This window comes from Talaromyces rugulosus, chromosome IV (genome assembly GCF_013368755.1).
Source record: "Talaromyces rugulosus chromosome IV, complete sequence".
NCBI classification, from domain to species: Eukaryota; Fungi; Ascomycota; class Eurotiomycetes; order Eurotiales; family Trichocomaceae; genus Talaromyces; species Talaromyces rugulosus.
The window spans coordinates 2,941,154-2,964,937 of NC_049564.1; the positions used below are offsets into that span (position 1 = coordinate 2,941,154).

General features: G+C 48.3%; 11 protein-coding genes across 11 annotated transcripts; 5 read left to right on the plus strand and 6 right to left on the minus strand.

Moving 5' to 3' along the window:
- Nucleotides 1–54: 54 nt before the first annotated feature.
- On the minus strand, nucleotides 55–938 carry TRUGW13939_07816 (uncharacterized protein; the record flags this gene model as incomplete). The annotated part of the gene is made up of 3 exons (XM_035490953.1): nucleotides 55–104; nucleotides 156–701; nucleotides 758–938. The coding sequence occupies 3 exons, from the start codon at nucleotides 936–938 to the stop codon at nucleotides 55–57; spliced, it is 777 nt and encodes a 258-aa protein (XP_035346846.1).
- Nucleotides 939–1,646: 708 nt separating this feature from the next.
- Nucleotides 1,647–2,432, plus strand: TRUGW13939_07817 (uncharacterized protein; the record flags this gene model as incomplete). Its single annotated transcript, XM_035490954.1, has 4 exons — nucleotides 1,647–1,715; nucleotides 1,808–1,925; nucleotides 1,989–2,288; nucleotides 2,353–2,432. The coding sequence occupies 4 exons, from the start codon at nucleotides 1,647–1,649 to the stop codon at nucleotides 2,430–2,432; spliced, it is 567 nt and encodes a 188-aa protein (XP_035346847.1).
- Nucleotides 2,433–3,262: 830 nt separating this feature from the next.
- Nucleotides 3,263–6,115, minus strand: TRUGW13939_07818 (uncharacterized protein; the record flags this gene model as incomplete). The annotated part of the gene is made up of 9 exons (XM_035490955.1): nucleotides 3,263–3,377; nucleotides 3,436–3,638; nucleotides 3,693–3,831; nucleotides 3,882–5,154; nucleotides 5,201–5,275; nucleotides 5,325–5,554; nucleotides 5,603–5,619; nucleotides 5,667–5,792; nucleotides 5,849–6,115. 9 exons carry the CDS (start codon nucleotides 6,113–6,115, stop codon nucleotides 3,263–3,265), a joined length of 2,445 nt encoding a protein of 814 aa, XP_035346848.1.
- A 1,389-nt stretch (nucleotides 6,116–7,504) lies between these two features.
- Nucleotides 7,505–8,310, minus strand: TRUGW13939_07819 (uncharacterized protein; the record flags this gene model as incomplete). The annotated part of the gene is made up of 5 exons (XM_035490956.1): nucleotides 7,505–7,531; nucleotides 7,591–7,914; nucleotides 7,989–8,072; nucleotides 8,136–8,174; nucleotides 8,236–8,310. The coding sequence occupies 5 exons, from the start codon at nucleotides 8,308–8,310 to the stop codon at nucleotides 7,505–7,507; spliced, it is 549 nt and encodes a 182-aa protein (XP_035346849.1).
- Nucleotides 8,311–8,920: 610 nt separating this feature from the next.
- Nucleotides 8,921–11,291, plus strand: TRUGW13939_07820 (uncharacterized protein; the record flags this gene model as incomplete). The annotated part of the gene is made up of 4 exons (XM_035490957.1): nucleotides 8,921–8,963; nucleotides 9,031–9,109; nucleotides 9,165–9,564; nucleotides 9,630–11,291. 4 exons carry the CDS (start codon nucleotides 8,921–8,923, stop codon nucleotides 11,289–11,291), a joined length of 2,184 nt encoding a protein of 727 aa, XP_035346850.1.
- Nucleotides 11,292–11,796: 505 nt separating this feature from the next.
- TRUGW13939_07821 (uncharacterized protein) lies at nucleotides 11,797–15,802 on the minus strand (the record flags this gene model as incomplete). Its single annotated transcript, XM_035490958.1, has 13 exons — nucleotides 11,797–12,258; nucleotides 12,314–12,748; nucleotides 12,797–12,849; nucleotides 12,899–12,920; nucleotides 12,984–13,064; nucleotides 13,167–13,189; nucleotides 13,846–13,951; nucleotides 14,002–14,133; nucleotides 14,193–14,792; nucleotides 14,849–14,997; nucleotides 15,069–15,180; nucleotides 15,237–15,297; nucleotides 15,741–15,802. 13 exons carry the CDS (start codon nucleotides 15,800–15,802, stop codon nucleotides 11,797–11,799), a joined length of 2,298 nt encoding a protein of 765 aa, XP_035346851.1.
- Nucleotides 15,803–16,211: 409 nt separating this feature from the next.
- TRUGW13939_07822 (uncharacterized protein) lies at nucleotides 16,212–16,865 on the plus strand (the record flags this gene model as incomplete). Its single annotated transcript, XM_035490959.1, has 4 exons — nucleotides 16,212–16,284; nucleotides 16,356–16,428; nucleotides 16,491–16,651; nucleotides 16,714–16,865. The coding sequence occupies 4 exons, from the start codon at nucleotides 16,212–16,214 to the stop codon at nucleotides 16,863–16,865; spliced, it is 459 nt and encodes a 152-aa protein (XP_035346852.1).
- A 578-nt stretch (nucleotides 16,866–17,443) lies between these two features.
- TRUGW13939_07823 (uncharacterized protein) lies at nucleotides 17,444–18,853 on the plus strand (the record flags this gene model as incomplete). Its single annotated transcript, XM_035490960.1, has 1 exon — nucleotides 17,444–18,853. One exon carries the CDS (start codon nucleotides 17,444–17,446, stop codon nucleotides 18,851–18,853), a length of 1,410 nt encoding a protein of 469 aa, XP_035346853.1.
- Nucleotides 18,854–19,268: 415 nt separating this feature from the next.
- TRUGW13939_07824 (uncharacterized protein) lies at nucleotides 19,269–19,943 on the minus strand (the record flags this gene model as incomplete). The annotated part of the gene is made up of 4 exons (XM_035490961.1): nucleotides 19,269–19,559; nucleotides 19,618–19,689; nucleotides 19,801–19,823; nucleotides 19,898–19,943. The coding sequence occupies 4 exons, from the start codon at nucleotides 19,941–19,943 to the stop codon at nucleotides 19,269–19,271; spliced, it is 432 nt and encodes a 143-aa protein (XP_035346854.1).
- Nucleotides 19,944–20,337: 394 nt separating this feature from the next.
- Nucleotides 20,338–20,989, plus strand: TRUGW13939_07825 (uncharacterized protein; the record flags this gene model as incomplete). The annotated part of the gene is made up of 3 exons (XM_035490962.1): nucleotides 20,338–20,358; nucleotides 20,422–20,782; nucleotides 20,844–20,989. 3 exons carry the CDS (start codon nucleotides 20,338–20,340, stop codon nucleotides 20,987–20,989), a joined length of 528 nt encoding a protein of 175 aa, XP_035346855.1.
- Nucleotides 20,990–21,273: 284 nt separating this feature from the next.
- TRUGW13939_07826 (uncharacterized protein) lies at nucleotides 21,274–22,295 on the minus strand (the record flags this gene model as incomplete). The annotated part of the gene is made up of 3 exons (XM_035490963.1): nucleotides 21,274–21,395; nucleotides 21,449–22,095; nucleotides 22,156–22,295. 3 exons carry the CDS (start codon nucleotides 22,293–22,295, stop codon nucleotides 21,274–21,276), a joined length of 909 nt encoding a protein of 302 aa, XP_035346856.1.
- Nucleotides 22,296–23,784: the final 1,489 nt, after the last annotated feature.

Genomic DNA, 23,784 nt, shown 5'->3' on the forward strand with positions numbered 1-23,784 from the left:
CATAGCTTCTCGTAGTTTCGCTATCAAAGAAATATACAGTTATTCATTTCCATTTTACTCGTGAGACCACTCGGCTTTCTTCTTCTCAGCGAATGCGGTCATGCCTGCAGATATCATTAGCTGCGTCCAATACGAATTAATATGGTTAAACTCACCAATTTTCTGGTCCTTGCTGCCAAACAACCCGTGGAACAAACGTCGCTCGTACTCGACACCTTCTCTCAAGGACAGCTCTTGGCTCTTATCAACCACCTCCTTGGCCGCGACAACAGCCACACGGCTGTAACTCGCAATAGTCTCTGCGGTTTTCAATGTTTCGGCCATGAGCTCCTCCTTGCCACCTTCAATGACCCGAGCAGCAACCCCCCACTCGCCGGCCTCCTTTCCGCTAAAGTTCTTGCCCGTGAGGATCAGTTCCATCGCCTTGCTTTTGCCAATGGCTCGCGTCAAGCGCTGAGAGCCTCCAGCACCCGGAATGACGCCCAGCTTGATTTCGGGTTGGCCAAAAGTGGCCTTGTCGGTGCAGTAGATGATGTCGCACATCAGCGCAAGCTCGCATCCTCCGCCGAGAGCATATCCGGACACGGCAGCGATGACGGGAGTGCGGATCGCGTTGGCGAGATGTGACCATGGAGCAATAAAGTTGTTCGAGTATGCAGCCGAGAATGTGAGGGGGGCCATTTCCTTAATATCGGCACCGGCTATGTTCGAGTTAGACGACAAGTTTTTTTTAGGGCATGTGCGTTTGCTGACTGACCAGCGAATGCTTTTTCACTTCCCGTGATGACAATGGCGCCAATGTCCTTGTTTTCGTCATATTTGCTCAGCGCATCGTTCAATTCTTCAAATAGAGGACTGGACAAAGCATTGAGGGCTTTGGGGCGGTTCAAGGTAACTTGTCGTCCGTTAGTTGACAATTCTGAGAATTCACGACCCATTGGCAGGCAGTATCAATAAATTTCTTCTTCTTGGAGATAGACTCACTCAGTCCTACACCAGGCTTGGGGACTTCTGTCAAAATATATTCGTACGAAGCTGGAGATGTCGACGAAAAGGGCCGGCTAGCTCTTGTTAGGTATGATGTCAGGGCTCGGTTTGTACTGGACGTTGCCAGTCGCGAGCACCGAGAGAAGAGCATTGTCGTTTAGTTATAAAATTTATCAAAGGCCTGGCCGTATATTCCCACTCGAAAACACCTTTGGGGATTCAATTCGTTTTCTTAATGTAGTTGTTATTGAAAACAAGACGAAGCGATAACGACGACCGAGGGCGGCTATCCGCAAGCTAGTAGCCGAGGCAAACCGCGGACAGCCGAACACGTGAGCGATGGTCTGTTTGCACCGTTTGGCTCCGGTTCCGGACACGTGCGTGGCCTGTGGCTGGTGGCTGTGGCGGAGCGGGATTGTTTTCGGGCCACTTTTCAGTTCCACGGGCTATGCATCATTAACAACCAGACGTTCATTGCAACACGCCCATTTCCAACGTTCGTTTTCGCCAAGTACAGCTGATAAAGCTGCGCGACTGCCTGCACCTTTTTCCCGCGCTCTTTGGGCACTCGCAAGTAATTCCAAAAAAAAAGCCTCTCCTGGTTGCCTTTTTTTTTTCAATCATCAACTCCTTTTTCAACAACCAACCAGCTCGTCATAATGGACGCTCCGGAGCCGGAACAGACTCCTTTCAATGCGGTTCAGGCGCAGACGTCTAAACTTGCCAGGGTGAGTCCATTATTTGATTCTTGATTCCCTAAGGCGATGCAAAGCCGTTATCGTGAGACGAGACCAAAAATGACTGATTCCCTTCTCCACAGCAATACCAAGCCAACTTGGATAAACTGACGCCGCACACAACCTATCGATGGGCCGGAACCGTCGTTCTCCTGTTGATTTTCTTCCTGAGAATCGTGGTGGCACAGGGATGGTATATCGGTACGCATACACCCAGTGGCAGGTTGCGTCAAAACGGAGGAGTTGTCTAATTAACAAAAACAGTTGCCTACACCCTCGGAATCTACCTGCTCAACCTGTTCCTCGCCTTTCTCCAACCCAAATTCGACCCTTCTCTGACCCAAGATGAAGGGCTTGAGGATGGCGAGGCTGGCTCGAGCCTTCCCGTCAAACAGGACGACGAGTTTCGCCCTTTTATTCGCCGTCTGCCCGAGTTCAAGTTCTGGCACTCGGCCACTCGTGCCATTGCTATCGGCTTTGTGTGCTCGTGGTTCACCTTTTTCGATATCCCGGTTTTCTGGCCCGTGCTGGTCATGTACTGGCTCGTTTTGTTTTTCCTGACGAGTATGTATACCTTTTTTCCTTGAAAAAACTCCCCCGATATCACATAAGCTAATTCATTTACCAGTGCGACGCCAAATCCAACACATGATCAAATACCGATACGTCCCTTTCACCGTTGGAAAGACCAGATATGGACAGAATTAACCCTGTTCTGCTTTTTATCGAAGTCTTTTTTTATAATGTGACCGACGCTTACCCCAACGGCTGGCTTTTTTTTTCTCAAATATTTTTTGCTAGCCAATTCCGCGAGTCGAGGTGATTTCTCTTTCTCTTTTCTTCTCTTTTTTTATCGCTTCGCTCAATAGATTTCTTGAGTTGTACTGTTATTGATGTTTTACTTGTGTTGTATTATACATTAACATGCATCTCCTAGTCGATTTCGGATTTCAAAATAATATTTTAACAAACTTAGCACGCTGTTTTTTTATTTATTTTTATCTTCCATACAGGAGATTTGCTTTTTTCCCTTTTTCATTCGTCGAATCTCCTTTTGTAACTTTCCTTTGCTGTGTTACTTTTTAACTTTTTTATTTCTTTTTCGAGCTTTACTTTTTGTGTTTGTCTTATTTCTATTACAATTTTTTTCACGGCAGTCATGATTGAGAAGTCAGTGGCTTTATTTGAAAAGGGGGTTCGAGGAGGGACATCAGGGGGGATGAAAGAGAGAAGGGAAAAAAAAAGTCGAATTATCGATATTAATAATCACACTGGATTAATCAATCACATTAATGATATCAATTGATATATAACGGAGTAAATTCCCATTTTAAATATGTTTAATATTTGCATTTAATCTATTTTTGGGGATCATAGCATTTAAATCAACAGAACAAATTTGGTATCAACCAATCCTCACGCTAATAAACCTGACAAGTTTTAGAAGAGAATATTATATAAAGCTTTCGCCCAAACACCTCTTTACTCATTCGAAAGACGTAGAAAAAAGATTTCAAAAAAGGTACAACAAAGCAAGTTTAAATAGATAACGCTTCCACGTCAACGCTGTTGGCTCGATTGGCCTTTGCGCGGGGACTCGAGTCGATTTCGGCGGTTTTGGTGAAAATCCATGCAGATGCGTACATGTTGACGCTGAGGATGAAGTTAGTTGTTTTATCTAGGCTTTATTTCAAAGAGGGAAGAACGTTACCGGTCAATGCAAGATCCAGGGAATCGCGCGCCAACCCGGCGCGGACTGAAGCCGTTAGCTTCAAAGTCCTTGATATACCACGGCTCGATGCTGGCGGAGCGCAGCAAGATGCGGCCGCCCATTTTCATGGCTCGGTTGAGGGCTTGTGCCTGCTTGGCGGCGGCGTCTTCGTCTGGGTTGAACCAGTCCATGGAGTCCATCACCTGCAATCCGTTAGCATAATCTTATACCATTCATCCATAGGCAGAGGGACGTACGACGGCGATGGTCAAGGTTCGCGGCGTCATGCGTGCAATGACTTCGTTCAGACCATCTGTATGAATGCGAAGACCGTCAAAGGCTCCGGGAGACGACAGCTTGTTGTGTGCTTTGGGTGTCAGGTATGTGGGATGGCAGCTATATCAATTAGTGAGGGACATTGTACCAAAACATGGCTGTGAGCTCACCTTCTGGAGAATTTTCCCTGGAGACAGAGATAGTAAAAGTAGTTGTCGTTGCTAATAAGAGTATCCTTGGCAACGGGGTCAAAAGTATCCACGACATACTCCCAGATTGCTTGGCCGCTGACGTCTTGGTTCTTCTTGATGCCACCGCTAAGCCCCTTGCGCTTCAGGTAATCATCAATGATCATGTTGCGTTGTGGTGGGGGGACACCAGCGGCTTTCCAGGCGAACCACTCTGTCTTGACGATAGCCCAGTTGAGGACTCTGCTGAGGAGGACTCGCCGAATGGTTGGCCACAGCTCTCGCTGCTCGTTCAAGGTCTGGGCCTCGCACAGCTTGGTGTTGGAGCTTCCAAGACCAAAAAGAGTGAACAGGTAGCGGACCATCTTGATGGCCACTCGCGACCCACCGGTCTCGTACAAGCCCTTGTTTGACTTGGACGTAAAGACCTGAGCGTGTTCGAGCCAGAATTGGAAGGCCTGGCTAGATAGGTGGGGACTGAGTTTGGTGATTAGCAATTGACGGAATTCAGCGTGCTTTCCCTCCCCAAAGATCTTCCACACATCCTTGTAGCCAAGTGCAGCAAAGGCGGCGACCTTGAGCTCGAGAAGATGGTTCTGGTTCGGGTTCATATCCACAGCGTGGATGCGCTTGGGGCTGTTTTGGAGGTAGTCCAGGATATTATCGCCGGCACTCGTGATGGTCAGGATGACATCTTCACTGTTAATATTCAGCAGGCGGTGGTCCACGCGAGGATCTTCCCAGTTAAAGGCATAGATGTATTCGTCATTGAACTGGGTATGCTTGGGGAGCTGGTCGTTGTAGTAGATGCGATAATGGTGGTTCTGGTAAAAGGCCGAAGGAAGAGGAAGGTTGGAGCTGAGGTTGACAATAGCAGACTCGTATGCCTTTGACTTGATCTCGGGCGTGGCAATTTCAATAGCCTCGTTCATCGCCTTGCGGTGGTTAGCCGCAGACAAATACGGCGACTCGGTGAAGGTGGCATTGAGTTTCTCGATGCTGGAGCTGCCCGAGGTAAAGTCCTTTTGACATCCGAGGAAGATGTAATAAGGAATACCGCCAAGGAGATAGTTTCTTTCGCTGGCGGAGACGATGGTGCCGAATCTGTATTCCAAATAGTCCCGACGAGCAGCCTCCAGATTGACGCGGTCGAAATCGAACCAGGTGCGCCAGAATGCACGGCCGAGCCAGTTTACGTGTCGGTTGAACACACCGCCAGTGTAGTTACGGCAGGAGACGTCGACAATGTTTTGAACTGTTCAATTAGCTAGTGATTCAATGGCAACAAAAGAAGGTCTTACCGTAAAAGTCAACAACACCGAGAACAGCATTGGTCTTCATGAATTTCGTCAACGAGTCAACGACGCTGTAGTAGTCTATAATCTCATTAGTAATGGACAAGTAACCAGTGACTGTCGGACAAACCAGGAATCATCGACAAGCTGTAGCTCATGGTCACGATATCGGCGCCGCCGGTGGGTTCACTGAGACGAAACTGTCTCGCATCCTGGCAAACTACGGTGACATTGTTCCAGCCGAGACGCTCAAATCGCTTGCGGGCAACTTCGAGAAGCGAAGGCGAGAGATCGACAAGGTACACGTGAGAGAAAAAGTTCTCTACTGAGAGAAAACGGTTCATGGCTTCAATAGTGTATCTGTCATGGATTAGCTTTTAACGATTGCTCCAGATATTAAGTCCATACCCGGTACCGCCACCAATCTAGACAAGTTAGCCAAAATCAAACCACTGAGACCGATTGGACTTACATCAACCCAGACAGGCTTGGTCAGTTCGTGCTGTGATTCCCGGTGCTTCAATTGAGCGGCCAGCAGACCGAGCATGTCTTCGCGGCCGCAGAGCAGCTTTCTGCGGGTGGCATCGTAGACAGTGGCCTATATTGGGTCAGTTGTCAACGCAATAACATTCAGCAAAAGATGACCAGTCATACCTGGGCGCGGTAGAAGCTCTCGAGAGCATGCTGCTGGCCAGTTTCACCGTCGGATTCGCGCTCATGGGGCTTCAGGAAACACGACCAGGCAAACTTGACATAGGAGAGTAGGCCCTTGTTGAAATCCAGCTTGCCCTTTTGCAAGGAGAGCAGGGCAGCGGAGGCGACTAGAGCAAAGACGAAGATGGCAGTGACGCCAATAGTGATATGCGGTGATGTCCAGGCCTGCAGGCCGAACTGCGAGTGAAGAGTGTCGACGACACTCATGGTCAATTGGATCAGGTAGAACAGAAGACAGACGAGCACGAGCAAGACCAACTAGACAATTGATCAAGGAGAAGAAGAGAGAGTGCGGAGGGACAACGACGCCAACATTATTTTATTGTCCCAAGAGTCAAGATAAAGCAGCGCCCCACCATGCATTCAATGGCGGCGCCCAGTACGTGGTAGGCTCGAGTGGCCATGGTATCCTATCACAGCGACACATGGGCGGGGTCTTGACCTGATCGTCTGGGAGTATACACTCTATACAAAGAGGAAAGCATGATGTTGGCAAGTAAGAAGGCAAGCGCCCTGCATGTGCTCCCCGCTCGGCCCAATCAGCGCGCGCCGTTCAACCACGAGTGGTGATGCCTTGTTGCCTCAATTTCGGGGCATCCACTATAACCCTGACCCCATGTTATATATGTATATGTATATACTTACACTCTTTACACTTTTTACTCTATACTATACTACTCACTGTGCTGTGGTCGACTTCAATTGAAGACGGGCTGTATACTCCAATTGAGCCATGAAGACGCAACAGATACCGAACCCACAGGAGCAACAGACTACAGACTACTGCCTGACCTAGCGACACGCTACTGTCCTCAACATTTCCAGAAACACTCTTGATCTGGCATTGACATGTGATTGCGTGGGGTGCTTCCCAACAATACGCTCTGAAGCCTAAAGGACTAGTTATACTGTATGCCCCGTAGTGGTCCTGTTTAGTCAACCGTTAACTATAGAGCTTGCTGCATGCAGTTAGCCAACATTGCAGTAATACGAAGGCAAAGATGATAATAATTTGTCAATTGAGTTTGTAAAAGAAACTCGTATCATTCGCTGCACTAAAATTACTTCTCTGTAGCATGTAAATCCCTCAGGTCTATGCTATGTAGGGTTCGAGCTAGAGTGTAGCTAGAGCTGGTCCTACATTAGTTGCTCGGACCCTTGCTAGTAGTCATTGACATTTCATATTGCAGATTAATTTATTAAATAATCCATAATTATTTAATATTGCCGCCGGTCTCGTGCGTCTTCGCCGATGTCGCTGTGATTTATTTCTTCATTGCATCTGCAAATCTAATATCCAACATAAAGAACCGTTATTACCTGTTGCCATGAACAAGGCAAAAGAGATACCGGAGGTTTCTCGGTTTTATCCTGAAAAAAGAAAAAGAACAGAAAAAAGAAAGGTATATACTATTATTAAGCTATTCCATTGATTGCGTAGTGGCCTGCCAGACCCAACCCGGCGCATTTTGTATCGACACCCACACACCAGCCGCGATGATTAAGCTGCGGTGATAAACAAAAAAGAACAAAAAAAAGACGCCTGAAGAAAATTTATAATGGTATTACAAAGTCGTCATATGTGCCGTTACGCCTTTATGCATTTTCCGATTGAATCGTTTGCTGCACGCTTGTTAGTATACCGGGGTACCACCTCTCAATAGTGTCCACTTCAAACTCACCACCAGCCAGTCCATGCCTTCGTTGATACCCTTGCCGTCAATGGCTGAGCAGGCAACGATGCTCCAGTTCCGGTCACGCAGCTCGCCCAGCTTCAGTGCTTCCGAGATCTCGCCCGCCCCCTTGGCGCCCGGTTGATCTTGCTTGTTGGCAAACACTAAAAGAGCCGCATCACGCAGCTCCTCTTCGTTGAGCATCGCCGCGAGCTCGTCCGCTGCAATCCCGAGTCGTTCAATGTCGGTCGAATCTATAACGAAGACAACGGCCGCCGTGTTGGCATAGTAGCATCGCCAGTAGGGACGAATCGAAGTTTGCCCTCCGAGATCCTAGCACTCGAATCAGTACATCAATATATATATAATCGCTTCATTGCGTTCCGCGACAACCACGTCCCACATACCCAAACATTCAAATTTAGATTTTTGTAGGTGACCGACTCGACGTTAAATCCGATGGTGGGAATTGTGGTCACGACCTCGCCGATCTATACCAGACAACAGTTAGCCAACCCATCAAACTAGACCACTCGTAGAAGAATGGAAGGTACCTTTAATCTATATAACAGTGTCGTCTTTCCAGCATTATCCTAGTAATCATTTTATCAGCCCCATATCCAAGCCCTTGCGCTGCAGGACAATTTATCATACAAGGCCCAAGATCAAAATGCGGATTTCCTTTTTTGACCACAGCAGGGACCACAGTCGTGAAAACGAGCCTCCCATTGTCGAGATGTGTCACCGAGGGAGATTTATTTACAGTGGGCCGTGAGAGTCGCGCGAGATTGTGTGCTTTCGTTATGAAACCAGGAGTCTGGACAGATAGAACGTGGAGCTCCGGGGATGGCGTGATTTCCTCGCGAGAAAAAATAAATAAATAAAAAAGGACTTGTGTGCTAGATGGTAGGTCGGCGGTGGTCAGGTCGTCCAACAACGAAGAAAATAGGCGATGAGCTGGGGAAGCGTGGCCGTGGAGCAAGAAATTGGCCAAAAGGAGAGAGGGTCAACATGAACAATCCATGATCACAAGAATATGAAAAGGCCGTGACCGCATCACCCGGCGCCGGGCTGGGATTGGCCGCCTGCCCGCCGCGTGGAGATGCGCCTGGTCCAAGCTCGCTGCTTGCCGATAGCGACTTGCTTCTTTCTCTTGCAACTAACTCGTTGTTGTTGTTATTGTTGTTTCGACTCTTCTACAACCAGTCTGTCCTGAGACATGTCCTGTCTGTGATTACTGTCCGCCGTCTTTATACTCGTTTCACCAACATCCGCTGCGCCGTGCGATTGATTATAGCAGACCACTCTAGACACCAGCTTCTACCTCCCGCAAGGCACCATGGTTGGGAAGAAGTCCGGAAAGGCCCTTCTTCGAGATGAAGGTAAACCAGATTATAGGGGAAAAAATGGGATATTTCCAGGCAGAGTGAACTAACGGTAAACCTGCAGGTCTCGAGCGGACGGACAATAACATGGACTTGTCGAGCTGGCCCGTGGTAGCCCCGATCAACCAGAAAAACTACTACACGTACGCCGCTTCACTTCTTCTTGGGAATGCGCCTTTGCTAACAATGCCGGATCAGTGACTACCTGAAGCGAGACGACCAGCTCCTTGCTTTCCGTCTACAAAATGAAGAGGTCCGGAATCGCATGACCAAAACCGCCAAAGATCGAGACCGCGCGTTTGCACTGGGCAAGCAGGAACAAGGCGAGGCCGAGGTGGATGGAGACACCGCAATGGAAGATGCCGAAGAGGCACCGGCCGAGGCGGCTGGATCCAAAGTCATTGTCATTCACGTTGGTAGCCAGAACCTGCGCATCGGGCTTGCAAGCGATGCGCTGCCAAAGACAGTGCCAATGGTTATTGCGAGAAAGTCTGCCAAGAACGAGTCGGAAGATGATAATGCGGAGCCCAGGCCCAAGCGGCTCAAGTTAGACGAGGACGGAGAGGAGATTGAGCCAGAGAAGCAATTCGGTCCCGAGGTATGTTTTTTTTATTTAAAAAAAAAAAAAACGCTGCAGACGATTTACTAAACAAGACTACACAGTTCGCAGCGCAGTACAGTACAATGTCAGCTGACCTCAAGGTTCATATGAGACAAAACAAGCGGAGAACACTGCCAAACTCCAAGGAAATGGTCGTCAACTACAACCGCAGAACACAACCGGAGCACATTGCAGAGCATAATGATCCATCACGAGTTGAGTGGACTGAACTCTCGAGCCCGCCCCCTGAATACATAACCGGCCAGGAGGCTCTCAGAATACCCGATAAATCCAAGCCAAGGTACAAACTGTCCTGGCCTATTCGGTATGGGTGGTGCAACGAGGATGCATACGACAGTACCAGGCTTTTGTTCCTCGATATCTCGCTAATCCTAGAGGATGCAATCAAAACGCAATTGGGATTGACAAGCAAAAAGGACTGGACACAGTATTCATGCGTTTTTGTCATTCCAGACCTCTACGAAAAAACATACGTGACGAATGTGCTGCAGATGCTGATGAAGGAATTTTCCTTTGCCCGGGTTTGCTTTATCCAGGAAAGCCTGGCAGCATCATTCGGCGCAGGATACACGTCCGCCTGCATAGTCGATATTGGAGCGCAGAAGACTTCAATTTGCTGTGTGGAAGAGGGAATGTGCATTGAGAACTCGCGCGTCAATCTCAAGTATGGAGGCTATGATGTCACGGACACTTTTATCAGGATGATGCTTTATGACCATTTCCCATATTCCGACATCAACCTCAACCGCCGGTATGATTTCCTCATTGCGGAGGAGCTGAAGAAAACCATTTGCACGATGAACGAAGGCAGCGTTTCAGTCCAGGTCTTTGACTTTCATCTGCGTGTATCCGGCCAAGACACCAGAAAGTTCACCTTTAAAGCATACGACGAGGTTCATCTTGCCCCTATGGGCTATTTCCAGCCCTCGATATTTGACAACGAATCCAAACTACGCGGGCGCCGAAAACTCTTGACGCGCTCCTACGATATCTACGACGGACATTTCAACGATCCCTTATCCGCTGCACAATCCGAGATTCTGACATCTATTGCTCCTGCTACTCCGGAGCTGATCATCGAAGAAGAGAAACCAGCAACCAATGGTACCACGGACGCCCAGGCGACCCCGAACCGCTCGCAGCAGCAGCATCTCAGCGTCCTTGGCCGCGTCCAGGACTCTGAAGCAACTCCTCGATCATCCGTTGCAGGCTCACCAGTGCCCGAAGCCACCGGCACACCACAAGCAGCCGCAACCCCCGTGCCCGCGGACAAGACAACCACAGCACCGCAAGCAGCACCTGCGGCAACCGCAGCACGAGCCCCGACAATCGAAGAACGCGACGACGTCAATCCCATCTTCCCTCTCGACCAAGCCATCCTAACCTCAATCGCCCACGCCGCACGCTCCGACGACCGCAAAATGCGCGACTTCCTCGGCGGAATCATGGTCCTGGGAGGTGGAAGCCAAGTCCAAGGTTTTCACCCGTTTTTGGAAGAACGACTGCACACGTTGAGACCAGCGTTTGCTAAGGAAATCATGATCGGCACCCCGCCGCGTGAACTCGATCCGCAGGTGGTTGTGTGGAAGGGAGCCAGTGTGTTTGGGAAATTGGCTACGACGAATGACAGTTGGATTGGTCGGTTGGAGTATGACCGCTTGGGTAGTCGATTGCTGGCTTATAAGTGTATGTGGGGTTACTAATGGGATTGGATGGGGTTTGGACATTTACTGAGTATCAAATGATTGAAATAATGATGGTTGGGATATGATTTTTTTATATTTTTACTTTTTGTCTTGTTGAGTTGCAAAAGTCCAAAGTTCCGGGTTGTTTGTTACTAAAACACTGCGGTAAAAGAATGTTCCTATTTCTCACTAAAGCTCTGAATAATAATGGCTGGAAAGAAGGAAAAAAGGCATCTGTTGTACTTGCCCATGGACAAACTAGGTCGCTTTGTAAAAGAGCATTGAAGCAAGTTTAACATGCCAAAGAGGGTATGAAACGGACGAGTGAAAAAGAGAAAGAGAGAGAGAGAGAGAAAAAAGAAAAGAAATAGGTACAAGATATGATCGTTACTCGTGCCAAAATGAGAATCATTCACTCTAGTCGAAAAGGACAATTTAGAATAATAAGTCAGTCACAGCGTGACATTTCGACGTCGAATGTCGTCAACCTTGAGCGGGTGAAATGCTGCTGATACTGATGATGTCAGTCAGAGTCAGTGGAGACATCAGATACTCCCGAGTTTTCGACACTCAACGATTCAAACCTGTTTGACTGAGGCCTAGTAGGTTTTTTGGCAGGCTTGGGAGGGCTCTCCACGGTCTTGCCGTTGGATTTCTGGTAAATCTCGACTTTCGGAAAAGGACGAATGCATTCGTCTAGGCTGAATTCGATTCTCATTCTTTTGTAGGCGGTGCGCGACATCATGCACGAGCGTGCAAACATTGCGTTGTGAACAGAATTCGTGCTGATATAAGCGTTCCCCTGGCTGAATTGGATATCAATGACGACAAGGTTATGGATGTGGTCGAGATGTTGTCGTATAAGGGCCTCGGTGATGTTAGGGTTGACATTGCGGATGACTAGGGTTCGCGACGCCCCGTGGTCGATATTCTGCTTGATAAAAGTGCGAAGAAAGAACTGTCGCTCTGCCCATGAAACCTCAACCTGTGCTGGTAATGAGAACAAACCCGAAAGTATAACACACAAAACAGTATCTCACCTTTTTGCCGGCAATGTAGAACCCATGCTGCTTAGCGTTGTTCACAAATACCCTCGCTGCAGAGGGCTCGGTGAAGGAGAGGCGAGCAGCATGGTCGAAGGACTTGAAATAAAGTTCGAGAATAGCACCACCGCAGATTGCATTGGTCAGGTCACGATGGGTGGTTCGGTCGGGTATGCCCCGAATGTCGACAGTCCGCTGCTCATCAGTAGCAGGACCCTGTTGGATCTCCTCTCGCTCTGGACTGTGAGTCTCTTCCTTTTCAATGAGATAGAAGCCATTCTCTTCTTCGGTCATCCTTGGTTCGTCGGTATGTGTCCACCTAGTCCCATCGTTCCTGGTAGATTGATATTCGTCGTTTCGGGCTTGTTTGCCTTGAAAATGAGTGTTGGCGGCAGGCCCTGGGATGGGCAAAAGCGGCTCACTGAGGAGAACCTATATAGAATTAGCACTGACTTCAAAAGGGGTCATGGCATGTCTTACATCAAGGCTTTGTAGAGTGACGCCGCCTTTTAGAAGCCGATGTTTGAGGTTTTCTTGTTGAGGTCAGCAGCGACTGAATTCTCAGGGTTCACTCCAACACACCAAATTGCCGAGCTGTTCGGAGCTATAAAGACCAGACAGTGAATCAACGTGTCCAGTGTGCAAGAACCCGTACTTGAAAACTTACCAGCCCTTCGTACTGTGTTCGTAGAATTGTAATAGTTTCATCCTCAGGCCGATAAAGAGAAGGTGCGGCCTTCGAAGGACCCTACAATATTCCAGTAGCCATAAGTATCCCAAACACCCAGAAGTATAGTGTGACCTAGTCTCTAGGTTTTACAAGCTGAAAATACTTGGCTTGGGTACTAACCAGATTCTCACTGTGAACAGATGCTAGGTATCAGCCTTGTGTAACATGAGAAACGAGAAAAGAGAGTGTGTAGACGAGAAAAAGAAGATTCTGAAAATGGGCATGAGATGAAATATTGTTGGAGTAGTGTCTAGAGTGACAGACTTCAAATTCACTTGTCAGGCCACGAATGGTTTGCACGTACTTTTGTTTAGAACCTCTAGCCCTAGAGAGGGGGCCTTCAAAGAGTGATAATGATGAAGCCATAGCAAAGGCTTGCAGACAAGTACAACAGTCAGCAGGAGCTGGGGTGCCGAGGTGCTGAGGTGGCAACTGAAATCCTTGTTTAGTGAAGGAAGAAGACAAAGAAGAAGAAGAAGAAGAAGAAGAAGAAGAAGAAGAAGAAGAAGAAGAAGAAGAAGAAGAAGAAGCCCACGTTAGGCAGAGCGCGTGCGAGTCTGATCAGTTTGTTTGGGGAAGGAGGGGAACCCCCAGAAGCACGAATCGCGCAGCTGCGAACCGACCCACACAAGCTCTTGCTACGAATAGTTTAATTTTGCTTATCGTCAATCTTGCATTTATTTTTATCTGTGCTCGAGATGGATGCATCTACGTGGAAAGCCAGCGCTTCTCGATGACAGCTTATTCTGGATACTCTAGTTGCTCGTCTTTTCCAATATCGTCTTCATCATTTCGTTACCAAGCTTGACAGCCTCGGGGAATCGTGGCGCGAAGTAGTTTTGGATGCGCTCAAAACGGTCGCGATAGGATTCAAAATCCCCAAACGAGACGCAGTCGGACCAGGCCTTTCAACACAGTTAGATTTGTCATTTCAAGCTTGTGTCACGGTTCTTACCCTTGCGGCAAAGGTGAATTCTAGATCGTCTGCTCGGAACGTGTGGTCGTCGATGGCGATGTCTAGGACTTCGTCGAGAAGCTCCGGGTTACGGAACAGGTACTCGGTCACGCCTAGCCAGAGACGGAAGAGCTGGGTGGCTTAGCATGCGTGGTACCTTGATTGCTTGAATACCAAGATTTCAAACTTACTGGGGTTGAACAGATCATGTGGTCATAAGGAACAATGCCAAGTTTGGACCAGCAGTCCACAATCGCCAGCAGACTGAGGTGGTTGTTCGGAGGAACTGCTTCTCGGGGCTTCTGGGATAGCGAGAACCGGTCGAGAACTTCGTCTTTTAGAAGCAGGTCCTGTGCTTCAGTTCCCTCTTTGAAGACTGCTGCACCGGCGGCCTTGACTCTTTGCTTGAGGTCTTCTCGGCGGCCCTCCAACATCAATTTGTACAGCTCAGTCACTGACTGCGCGTACTGATGGATCTGCTTTTTGGCGGCCGGGTTGAGAATGGCAAGACCGGCGTAGACGTGCCACTTGCTCGCGTATATGCGCAGGGTGATGTTGATCTTGACATTTTCGAGACCTCCCACCCAGCGGGCAATTTCCCAGGGAAACTTTTTATTCGAAGACCATGCAGTACCCATACTGAGGAAAGCAGCATGCGTGACCGCTTGGGTATCGGCGGTAATACGATCATGCATCTCGCCGCTGAGATGAACATATTTGGATTCAAACGAGGAAAAGACTTCCTCTACAAATCGCATGCTCGCATCAGTAGCTCGGTGTTGAATCAAGACCTGATGCCAACTGTTATTTTGAAGAAACGTCTGGATAGGGATTCTCCTCAGCATACCAGTGGCTGACCCTTGGGAGCAACCTTTGGGCCGTGGAGCGAGTGGCACGAGAGGATCTCTACATCCGGAGGCAGATGGTTCTCGAAAGCCTGAAGTTCAGGCGACTTGCACGAAGTCTGACCACCAACGATTGCGCCGACCTTTGTCGCTTTACACCACGTTAGAAAACGAGAAGAAAAATACGTATGAAAATAGATTGCACGGTCTCATGAGACATACAAGGACCATATTCAGCCACTATCCGATCGATAAATGCGGCCTCTACGCTGTAAATAATGTAGTCGCTGATTCGCGAGACCAAGTGTCCATTCGGAAATATAGTAATACCTTGCTACGTTTTCTTTGATAAGTTTTACCGTTGGTTTAACGCTCGAACGAGACACATACGTCTGAAGCAAATTCGTCTTTGAGTGAATTGTAACTATCCGGCTTGTCACAGGCGTTTATCCTTTGGGCGAGAACGACAGCGTGTCAGCAGAATTTTTGTTTTTTTTTTAACGACTACGAAATTGGGACCTGAGGAATGAGCTGTTAGCATGAAGCCAAAATAAAAGAGAGCTCAATGTGAAATGAAGAAAAAGTTTCAAGACATGTCAGACAAGAAAAAATAAAGGTAGCGTGGTTTTTACATCATTGACGACCAGAACAGCGGTATGCTTTCGCCAGAATGGCGAAAACAAGTGCAAATCCAGTCATGCTCGAGCCAAATGCACTCTAGTCATCATGCAATAGAAGGGTGTTGCGGGGGCAAGAAGGAGAAAAAAAGTAAGCTTACCTGAGCAGAAAATTTTTTCACTCGAGACCGTGAGTTGCTGACAACAAAACCACGAAAAAACAAAAAAGCTACAAAGGCATTACCTCCAGCCAGCTTGGCTCAGTCTCTGAGCATACATCCTGCCCATGTCGCCCATTCCAATAATGCCAATGGAGGCATTTTCCTTGGAGAGAACCATATTGGCGAACGACAACTCGAAGAGTGAAACGCGGGTTTCTGTTTCTGGAGAGTTTTACACAATGGCAACGTTCATTGAGGAAGATTGCTTGTACTGGGAAACACAAGAGATCTTCCAGGCCAGTGCCAGGAGTTGTTGTCTCGAGAGGTGAGAGTGAAGGACGAGCTTTCTCAACAGAAAACAAAATATGAGCGCCAGGTTGATCGGGCCGACTCTCTTCCGGACTGGGCCCCGCCGCCGCTTTTTTCGCTTCGGCGGCCGGCAGCAACGGGCCAATCAGTCGCCGCGCTTTCGATCTTAGGGCACACCGTCAAATTATTACTGAAGTTCGCGAGGGCCCGCGATACCTTCACTTTTTTCTCTCCTTCATATTCCATCCAACGACAATTCCAGTCCACGACCATCCAACATGCCTCCCAAGACCAAGAAAGCCGCCGCCCCCGCCCAGGAGAACGTCTCCCTCGGCCCTCTGGCCGGTGATGGTACGATCGCACAACAAAATGTTCGCCGTATACCAGATCTTCTTTGACTGACAATTTTTTTTTTGTTGCAGGCAAGCTCGTTTTCGGCGTTGCCCGTATCTTCGCCTCTTTCAACGATACCTTCGTCCACGTCACTGATCTCTCGTACGTTCTCTCGCCATCAATATACTATGTGGCTTGCGGCTTGTGCTGACATATGTTAATAGTGGTCGCGAAACCATCTGCCGTGTGACCGGTGGTATGAAGGTCAAGGCTGACCGTGACGAGTCCTCTCCCTACGCTGCCATGTTGGCTGCCCAGGACGTTGCCACTCGCTGCAAGGAATTGGGCATCAACGCTCTTCACATCAAGATCCGTGCTACTGGTGGTACGTTCATTTTCTTTTTGACAACTACGAAAATATAACATCTAATATTCTTATCTGTCTAGGTAACGGTACCAAGACGCCCGGTCCTGGTGCTCAGTCTGCCCTTCGTGCCTTGGCCCGTGCCGGCATGAAGATCGGCCGTATCGAGGACGTCACCCCTACTCCCTCCGACTCTACTCGTCGTAAGGGTGGTCGCCGTGGTCGTCGTCTCTAGATATGTGCAGGTCTTGCACCTGTCAGTCTGTACACCAAACTCTTGGTTCAGGCTACAGGGACAATCTGCAGTCTTGTTCGGCTGGCAATTGTGGATGGAATAAACGCGAGGAACGGCAACTTACGCCTGGTCTTCAGATTCCCTTTATGCACACAAAAAGTTTGAAACTTCGCATGGATATTTGGCGGTTTGCTGGGGTGTTTTATTTTAGCCTAGCTACTGTTTGAATGAATGAATGAAGCAATACAACTAAACCGAGTCTTACAATTCGTAGAGTTTTCATGTATTCTGCAATGCGCTTGAATATAGTGTCGTAAATCGGACTTCCATAATACGTCATGAGCTCAGAATAACTAAACAGGTATAAAAATTGATTTGCGAAAGCTTTCTTTAGCAAGAATACCGTTTCTCGGATTTCGTTGCGGTACATCCGCACTCCCATAAAAAAAAAGTTCCACACCCCGCAATGTCAGCTGCGCATCTAAGCTGCTAGTACCTTCCAACACGCAAAGCTTCCATGGCATACAATCCCTAACAAAAGAAAGGAAGGACAAGGGAAGAAAAACAAAACAGGGAAAATGTCCAGCTTCCAGCCAACTCCCACCATTCTACTCCCCCACCTCCCCGCAAAGACCCTCGTCGGCCTCGACCTTCTCAGCTTCACGTCACCAGAGCAATTCTATGGAATCAGCGATTTGTCACAGGGCTGGCATTTTTTGTACACGGGCACAACTGAGAATTTCTCGCTGAGATGTGGCGCTTGGTTCTACGTTGGAGATATCAGACAGGTCGAGTCTGCTAGGAGCCAGCCGAATGATGATGCTACTACGCAAGAAATCGTCAAGTCTCAGTCCAGAGAGCCAGCAGAAATACGAATCTGGAAATGGAATCCAGAGATAGAGGCTATATTGCCTCTGATGAGCGACACAGACAGCAACAAGCTAGAAATCATGCGCTGGAAAGCAAATCTTGGCGGCCTGAGGCAGATGGGTGCTTTATTCAGCTACAAGAGCGCCGCAACACACGACGCAGATCAGGAAACAGAGACAGCAAGCTTCCCCAAACAAAAAGACTGGTCCAGATTGACAAGCCATTTGTCACCGCAGATACTGTCGCGCATGCTCGGAGAAGCGCATTGGGATGATGATGCGCGCCCGAGTTGGACCGTCACTTCTGCGAACAGTGCTGCTCGCGATGCAGAGGTTATACCAGGCGTAACGGCACAGGAGTCTTCCGAAGAAGCTGGGAAATTTGGCAACAGTGAGAAAACCGAAAAGGAGCTCCGGTTTCTCCCCGTCGATCTCAAGCGAACGTGGCGAGAAGGTGCAATCGGACGCGAGAGGACAGAAGCTGCCCAGGACAGGTCATGGGCATTAGGGGATCTCATCGATCAGTCGTCATCATCATCAAAATCATCGGCAGATCAGAAGACGGGCGAGAGCCATATCTTGGGCGAGCTTCAATTTTGTTTTCTGATGATCCTGACACTCATGAACTACTCGTGTCTCGAGCAGTGGAAACGATTGCTCGGTTTGATTTTCACCTGCCGATCTGCAATTAGAGAACGCGAGTCGTTCTTTAGAGACGTGCTTCAGCTGTTACTTCTACAACTACGGCATTGCGAAGACGTAGTTGGCGGCTTATTTGAGATGGACGGCGATTACGACGCCAACTTTCTACGCAAACTATTGACTAATTTCAGACAATTGATGGAAGAAGCCCTGGAAGGCCAGGATTCTCTCGTGAAAAGGGACATGGATGCTCTAGAGAAATGGGTGCGAGAGAACTATGGATGGGAGCTGCGCAAGGGATCGATCATGCGCAGAGGACTAGTGCAGCTTGAAGACGGCGAGGAAGTAGAGCTGGCAATGATTGGGGCAGACGAGGACGACGAGAGTGGAGAGTATGCACCTGTCGTCGTTGATACGGGCGAGGGCGATCACACTGGTCTTGACGAAGACCATGATATAGATACACCTGTAAATTAGTACCCAAAATTACCGAGTTAAATTATAATGCACGTATTTTTTTTTATAAGTCAAATCGTGTGATATCATTTTCTTTGGATACAACAATTGTGACATTCGTTGCCCAGAGACCTTGCCTGATAATAAAGCATACAAACAAGGCACAAAAGAATCTCCCGGGATTTTCCATTTTTTTCAAAACATAAAGAACTGCCGCTTAAGGAAACCGTAGAAGACTACTCGAATCTGCAACCCGGGAAATGAACAGAATCCAAGAGCCGTCGCTCATCCCATAGCCATTACCACTCGGAAACGCAGCAGTGTGGCCCAATATTTTCTCTCCGACATTTCTATGACACAACGATATACTCTGCCCTCTCCCACCAAAAAAGACGCCCGTAAAAGAAAACAAGAAACAAGAAATTTCTGTAATTCTTTAACGGTACGACTTCTGGAAGCGAGCGCGAGCACCGGGACCACCGAACTTCTTGGGCTCGGCCCGTCGGGAGTCGGCGACGAGGAGTGTGCGGTCGTACTGGATGAAAGCCTGCTTGAGCTGGTTCTTGGAGTGCTCGTCAACAAACTTTTGGTAGTAGGCGACGATCGACTTGGCGATGGCCTGACGGATGGCGTAGACTTGGGAGACGTGACCACCACCGGTGACACGGACGCGGATGTCGACACCGGCGAACTTGTCGAGGCCGACAATCAGGAGAGGCTCGTAGACCTAATATTCACCATAAGTATCCCGTGTTTTTTTTTTTAAAAGTCTTGAAATGCCGTACCTTGAAGCGGAGAACCTCAGGCTTGACGAGCTGAAGAGGCTGGCCGTTAACCTTAACGAGGCCCTTGCCTTGCTGTAAAAAAACCAGTCATCTTAGCAATGTCTCTCTCAAGGCGAAATAAAACCACGCAAAAAGTTTCTGTTCGTGCCATAATTTTCACTTCCAGGGAATCCTCAATCGTACCTTGCAGTGGGCGACCGCAGTGGCTAAAAAAGAAACAAATGTTAGTCGCAAAGTCCAACCTCCATATAAACATGCGTGCGATGGATGGTGTGCATACCGGTCTTCTTCTTGCCGAAGCATTGCACACTCTGGGAGGAAGCCATGGTCGCTGTAATGGCCTTGCCGGTGCAAAGGAAGAGTGTGTCGGTTTAGGTCGTCGTCGTCTTGTCACTTCGAGATGTTGAAATCCCAAGAACTGAGCGGCTGTGCGGGCTTTCGCTTAGTGTGCCGCTAGTTCTGTCTAGGGTTTTTGTGTGGAATTTCCCAAACGGGACTGGCTCCTGTTCACAGATCACGTGCCCAGAGCGGCGCCAAGCATTTGGATGTTATTCCGCAAAACCTCAATCCCGGACCTGAGCTAAGCAGGCTGAATCGGCGGCTCCAGCACCCTACGACATCGACTCCGACCTGACTTCGTTTGAAGAAGCTGGAAACTGCCAATTGCAAATCCTTTCGTTTTTCATATCTTGAATTGGCAGTCGCCGCATTGCCAGCGCCATGTCGCAAACAGTCGGAAGGGTTCGTCAACCCCCGTGCCATTCCAACCGCCGGTCACCATTGATACTAACAAGAGAACCTTAGACCCGTCTCGCCTACTCGAGAACATGGCATCATATCGACGTCGGCTCCGACAGCCGCTCCCTCGGCCGATTAGCTTCCTCCATTGCAGTCTTTCTGATGGGTAAACACAAGCCCATCTGGGACCCATCCACCGATTGCGGCGACTACGTTGTTGCAGTGGGCTGCCGTGACATTTACACCACGGGCAAGAAACGCTATCAGAAGAAATACTACACACACAACACTCGCCCCGGTAGTTTGAAGAGCATGACCATGGACAAGATGTTTGAGAAATGGGGTGGTGGTGAAGTTTTGCGGAGAGCGGTACGGGGCATGTTGCCGAAAAACCGTCTACGTGATAAAAGACTGGACAGATTGAAGAGTGAGTTTTTCTTCTCAATGAAGTAACCCGGTTCAATTGACTGATCATCTTGATATTACAGCATTCGAAGGTTTTGCCCACCCTTACAAGAAGAACATTATTAAAATCCAGGGGAGATCCGTCATTGGTAAGCTGCCAGAAGTCCAGGCAGCTTTCAAAAAGGAAGAGAAGCCCGTGGCAGAGACTCCTGCACCTACTGCGAACTGATCTTATTTCTTCTTTGTGTCTACAACTATTTGTATTTCTCTCTAAGCGCATGGCCGGAGTCTTTGGATTTTCTTTCTCTTAACAACATTTATGTAGTATGCGCTGTATCAATATGGATTTGATATTTTCTCTTCGCGTCGGGCAATACAATGTATAGTACAAACACATATAAGTTGATTTCAATATTTAGATTTGTATATGTATCTTAATAATATTGCTGGTAAAAAGGATTCACAACGCCCACTACTCCCTGCAGATAGATGCATCATGGAAAAACAAGACTCTCACAGCTTCGCCGTAGAGGGCCGAACTACAGTACATTTGATGAGCCCATTCGGACCGGACTGGGGCGCATACACCTCGGCATCTTGGCCGGTGTTTTTGAGGCCCTTGTGCCATTTCAAGTCTGCAAGTGGTGTTAGTTATGAATTTTTCAGGGAAGAATGACAGATAACATACCAACTTCAAAGTAGTGTTTGTTTGGCAGAGAGTAGTCCACCGACTCAACCTGCGGCACGGCGCCCAGGATCATCTCTGCCATGTTGTACATGGTTGCTTGAACGCTGGCGCTGTTCTCCTTGGCAAAAGTGTTGAGAGTGATTTCTCGGGCAGCACTCCAGGCATTATCGAAGCGAGCGGTGTCGGCCTGGACCTGGCTCACGTTGTCAAAGAGCTTCCATCGCCATGTGGCATCAACTTCGGTGCTCAGAATGCGATCCCGAACCTCTGGCAAGGTAGTGTATTCGTCGCGCACAAAGCCCCAGAACTGGGAAGCAGTGCTTTTGAGAACGTGCAGACCGGCAATACTCGACGCGATATCAATGCCTTTGCCCTCGGTCACGTCGACCTGGACATTTCTGGTTTCGGCGCCATCGCGCAAGAAAGAATGCGGGTGCGGCTTGCCGTCGACGGTCATGCGAGTCCACCGGTGGGTTATGATGCTGACGTGTGCGACGTGGATGTGGCTGTACTTTTCAATAAAGTGCGAGCCGATAATCGAGCCAAAGAGCTCTGGAGGGGTCACTGGGTGTTGTTTGGCGAGGATAAAGATGGTGTTCTTGATCGAGTCTGTGGCAACGACAACGCTGTTATCGGCCTTGGTGTATCTATTTGCGGGATTTTGTTAGTAGGGATAAAAAAGCGTCGCGAGAAACAAGACCACATACGAGGTTTCAATGTCTCCTTCCAACAGACAGCAAACTGTCATCTCCACGACGGTTTGCACGCCCGTCTTCTGGTCGCGATGGACCTTGTAAACGCGGACATTGTCCTTGCCGTAGCGGGCAGCACCGAGCTTGGAGGCCATGATAAGCTATTCTAACGAATTCAAACGAAGGCAAATGCTCTAGAACGATAACGCTGTATTTCGAGCGATGGTCAGTTTATGTATGCAAAACAAAAATAGAGAGAGAAAATAATTCAGAAGCGGAAGGCCGAGAAGCAAGCTATATAGATCACCATGGAGCTTATCGAGCGGCGGTTATCCAATAGCAGCCGACCAACGTGGGGAAGAGAGAGCCCAGCCTTACCGTATCTATTATTAAATCTTTGTAAAAGTGCGCTCTTCCGAGGTAGTCTGTGGAATGCACCACGCTAGAACTGACCGTATGATGCGCTTCGAGAGGGAGAGGGAGGAAGCTCGACGCAGCCAGCGATAGGCATATCTAAGCGCAGCAGAGCTTCGGCCACCTCCGAAGCCCGCAGTAACGGCCGCGCCCCTAGGCCGGCGCCGCCTCTGCCAATCGCCGCGCCCCGCCGCAGCTTCGTCTTTCTTCAAGGTGCACTATAGAGTAGTTGGAATTATTATTATTATATTTTAATAATAATGGCAACATGATTCGTGCTACTACAAGTATTTACGTAATATTCATGTTTTATATCGCCTTTTTGAGAGAGTTAGGGCTTGGAGCAGGTGATATTGTATCGGTATTGTATTATATACCGCTATCTGTAATGTTTTAACTGTATATAGCTAGTACACTCTGTTCAACTATATGAATCTATGTATTGATTGTTACAAGACTTGACACTTGACAATACTAAATATCGAAATGGAAATGAATAGTGTCATCTTTTTCTATGGTTTGAGCCTTTACAATCATTGGATATTACACAATGCAACGGTCTGTCTATATAATTATATAATATCCCCCCCTCTCCACCCTCTATTACGTGATGACCTGAATCGCACTCTATCCCCGTATTATTGTGAGGAATGATCAGATCCTGAAGCGCTCCCTGCTACATATGTATTAAAAGGCAGGTAATAAGAGAAAGTCCCTATTGTATATCGCCTTTTACTGGCGTGGACAGACGCCTATATCGGAGGATTGCCGCCTTCCAAAACAAGCACCGACTATCTATTTCCCGTCGTCTTCGAAAATATTTTCCCCTCCTTCATATCCCTTTATTCATTCTCTAAATTACCCCCCTCTATCCAAAAACTCAGACAACGTATTTGCCTGGCTATCAGGTTGTGCAATATCTCGTTCGCTGAGATTCCAAATATCAACGGACAGTGAGTCCATCTTGCTCTATACTAGAAATGGAATACTGACCAACATCTAATGTAGCCGAGTACTTATATCCCAGAACTACAACGACATCTTGGTGCGGTTCATCAGCTATCATGACAGCTACTTTCTATAATTTCCCAACACTTGCATCTATACCTGCCGACAAAATGCTACTCAGAGTGACACAATATGCCTTGGCTGTGGTCCAAGAGGCATTACCTGACCTTTTGGTGGGAAATCACCATACCATCAACTCTGCGTTGCACGCGGAACGATAGC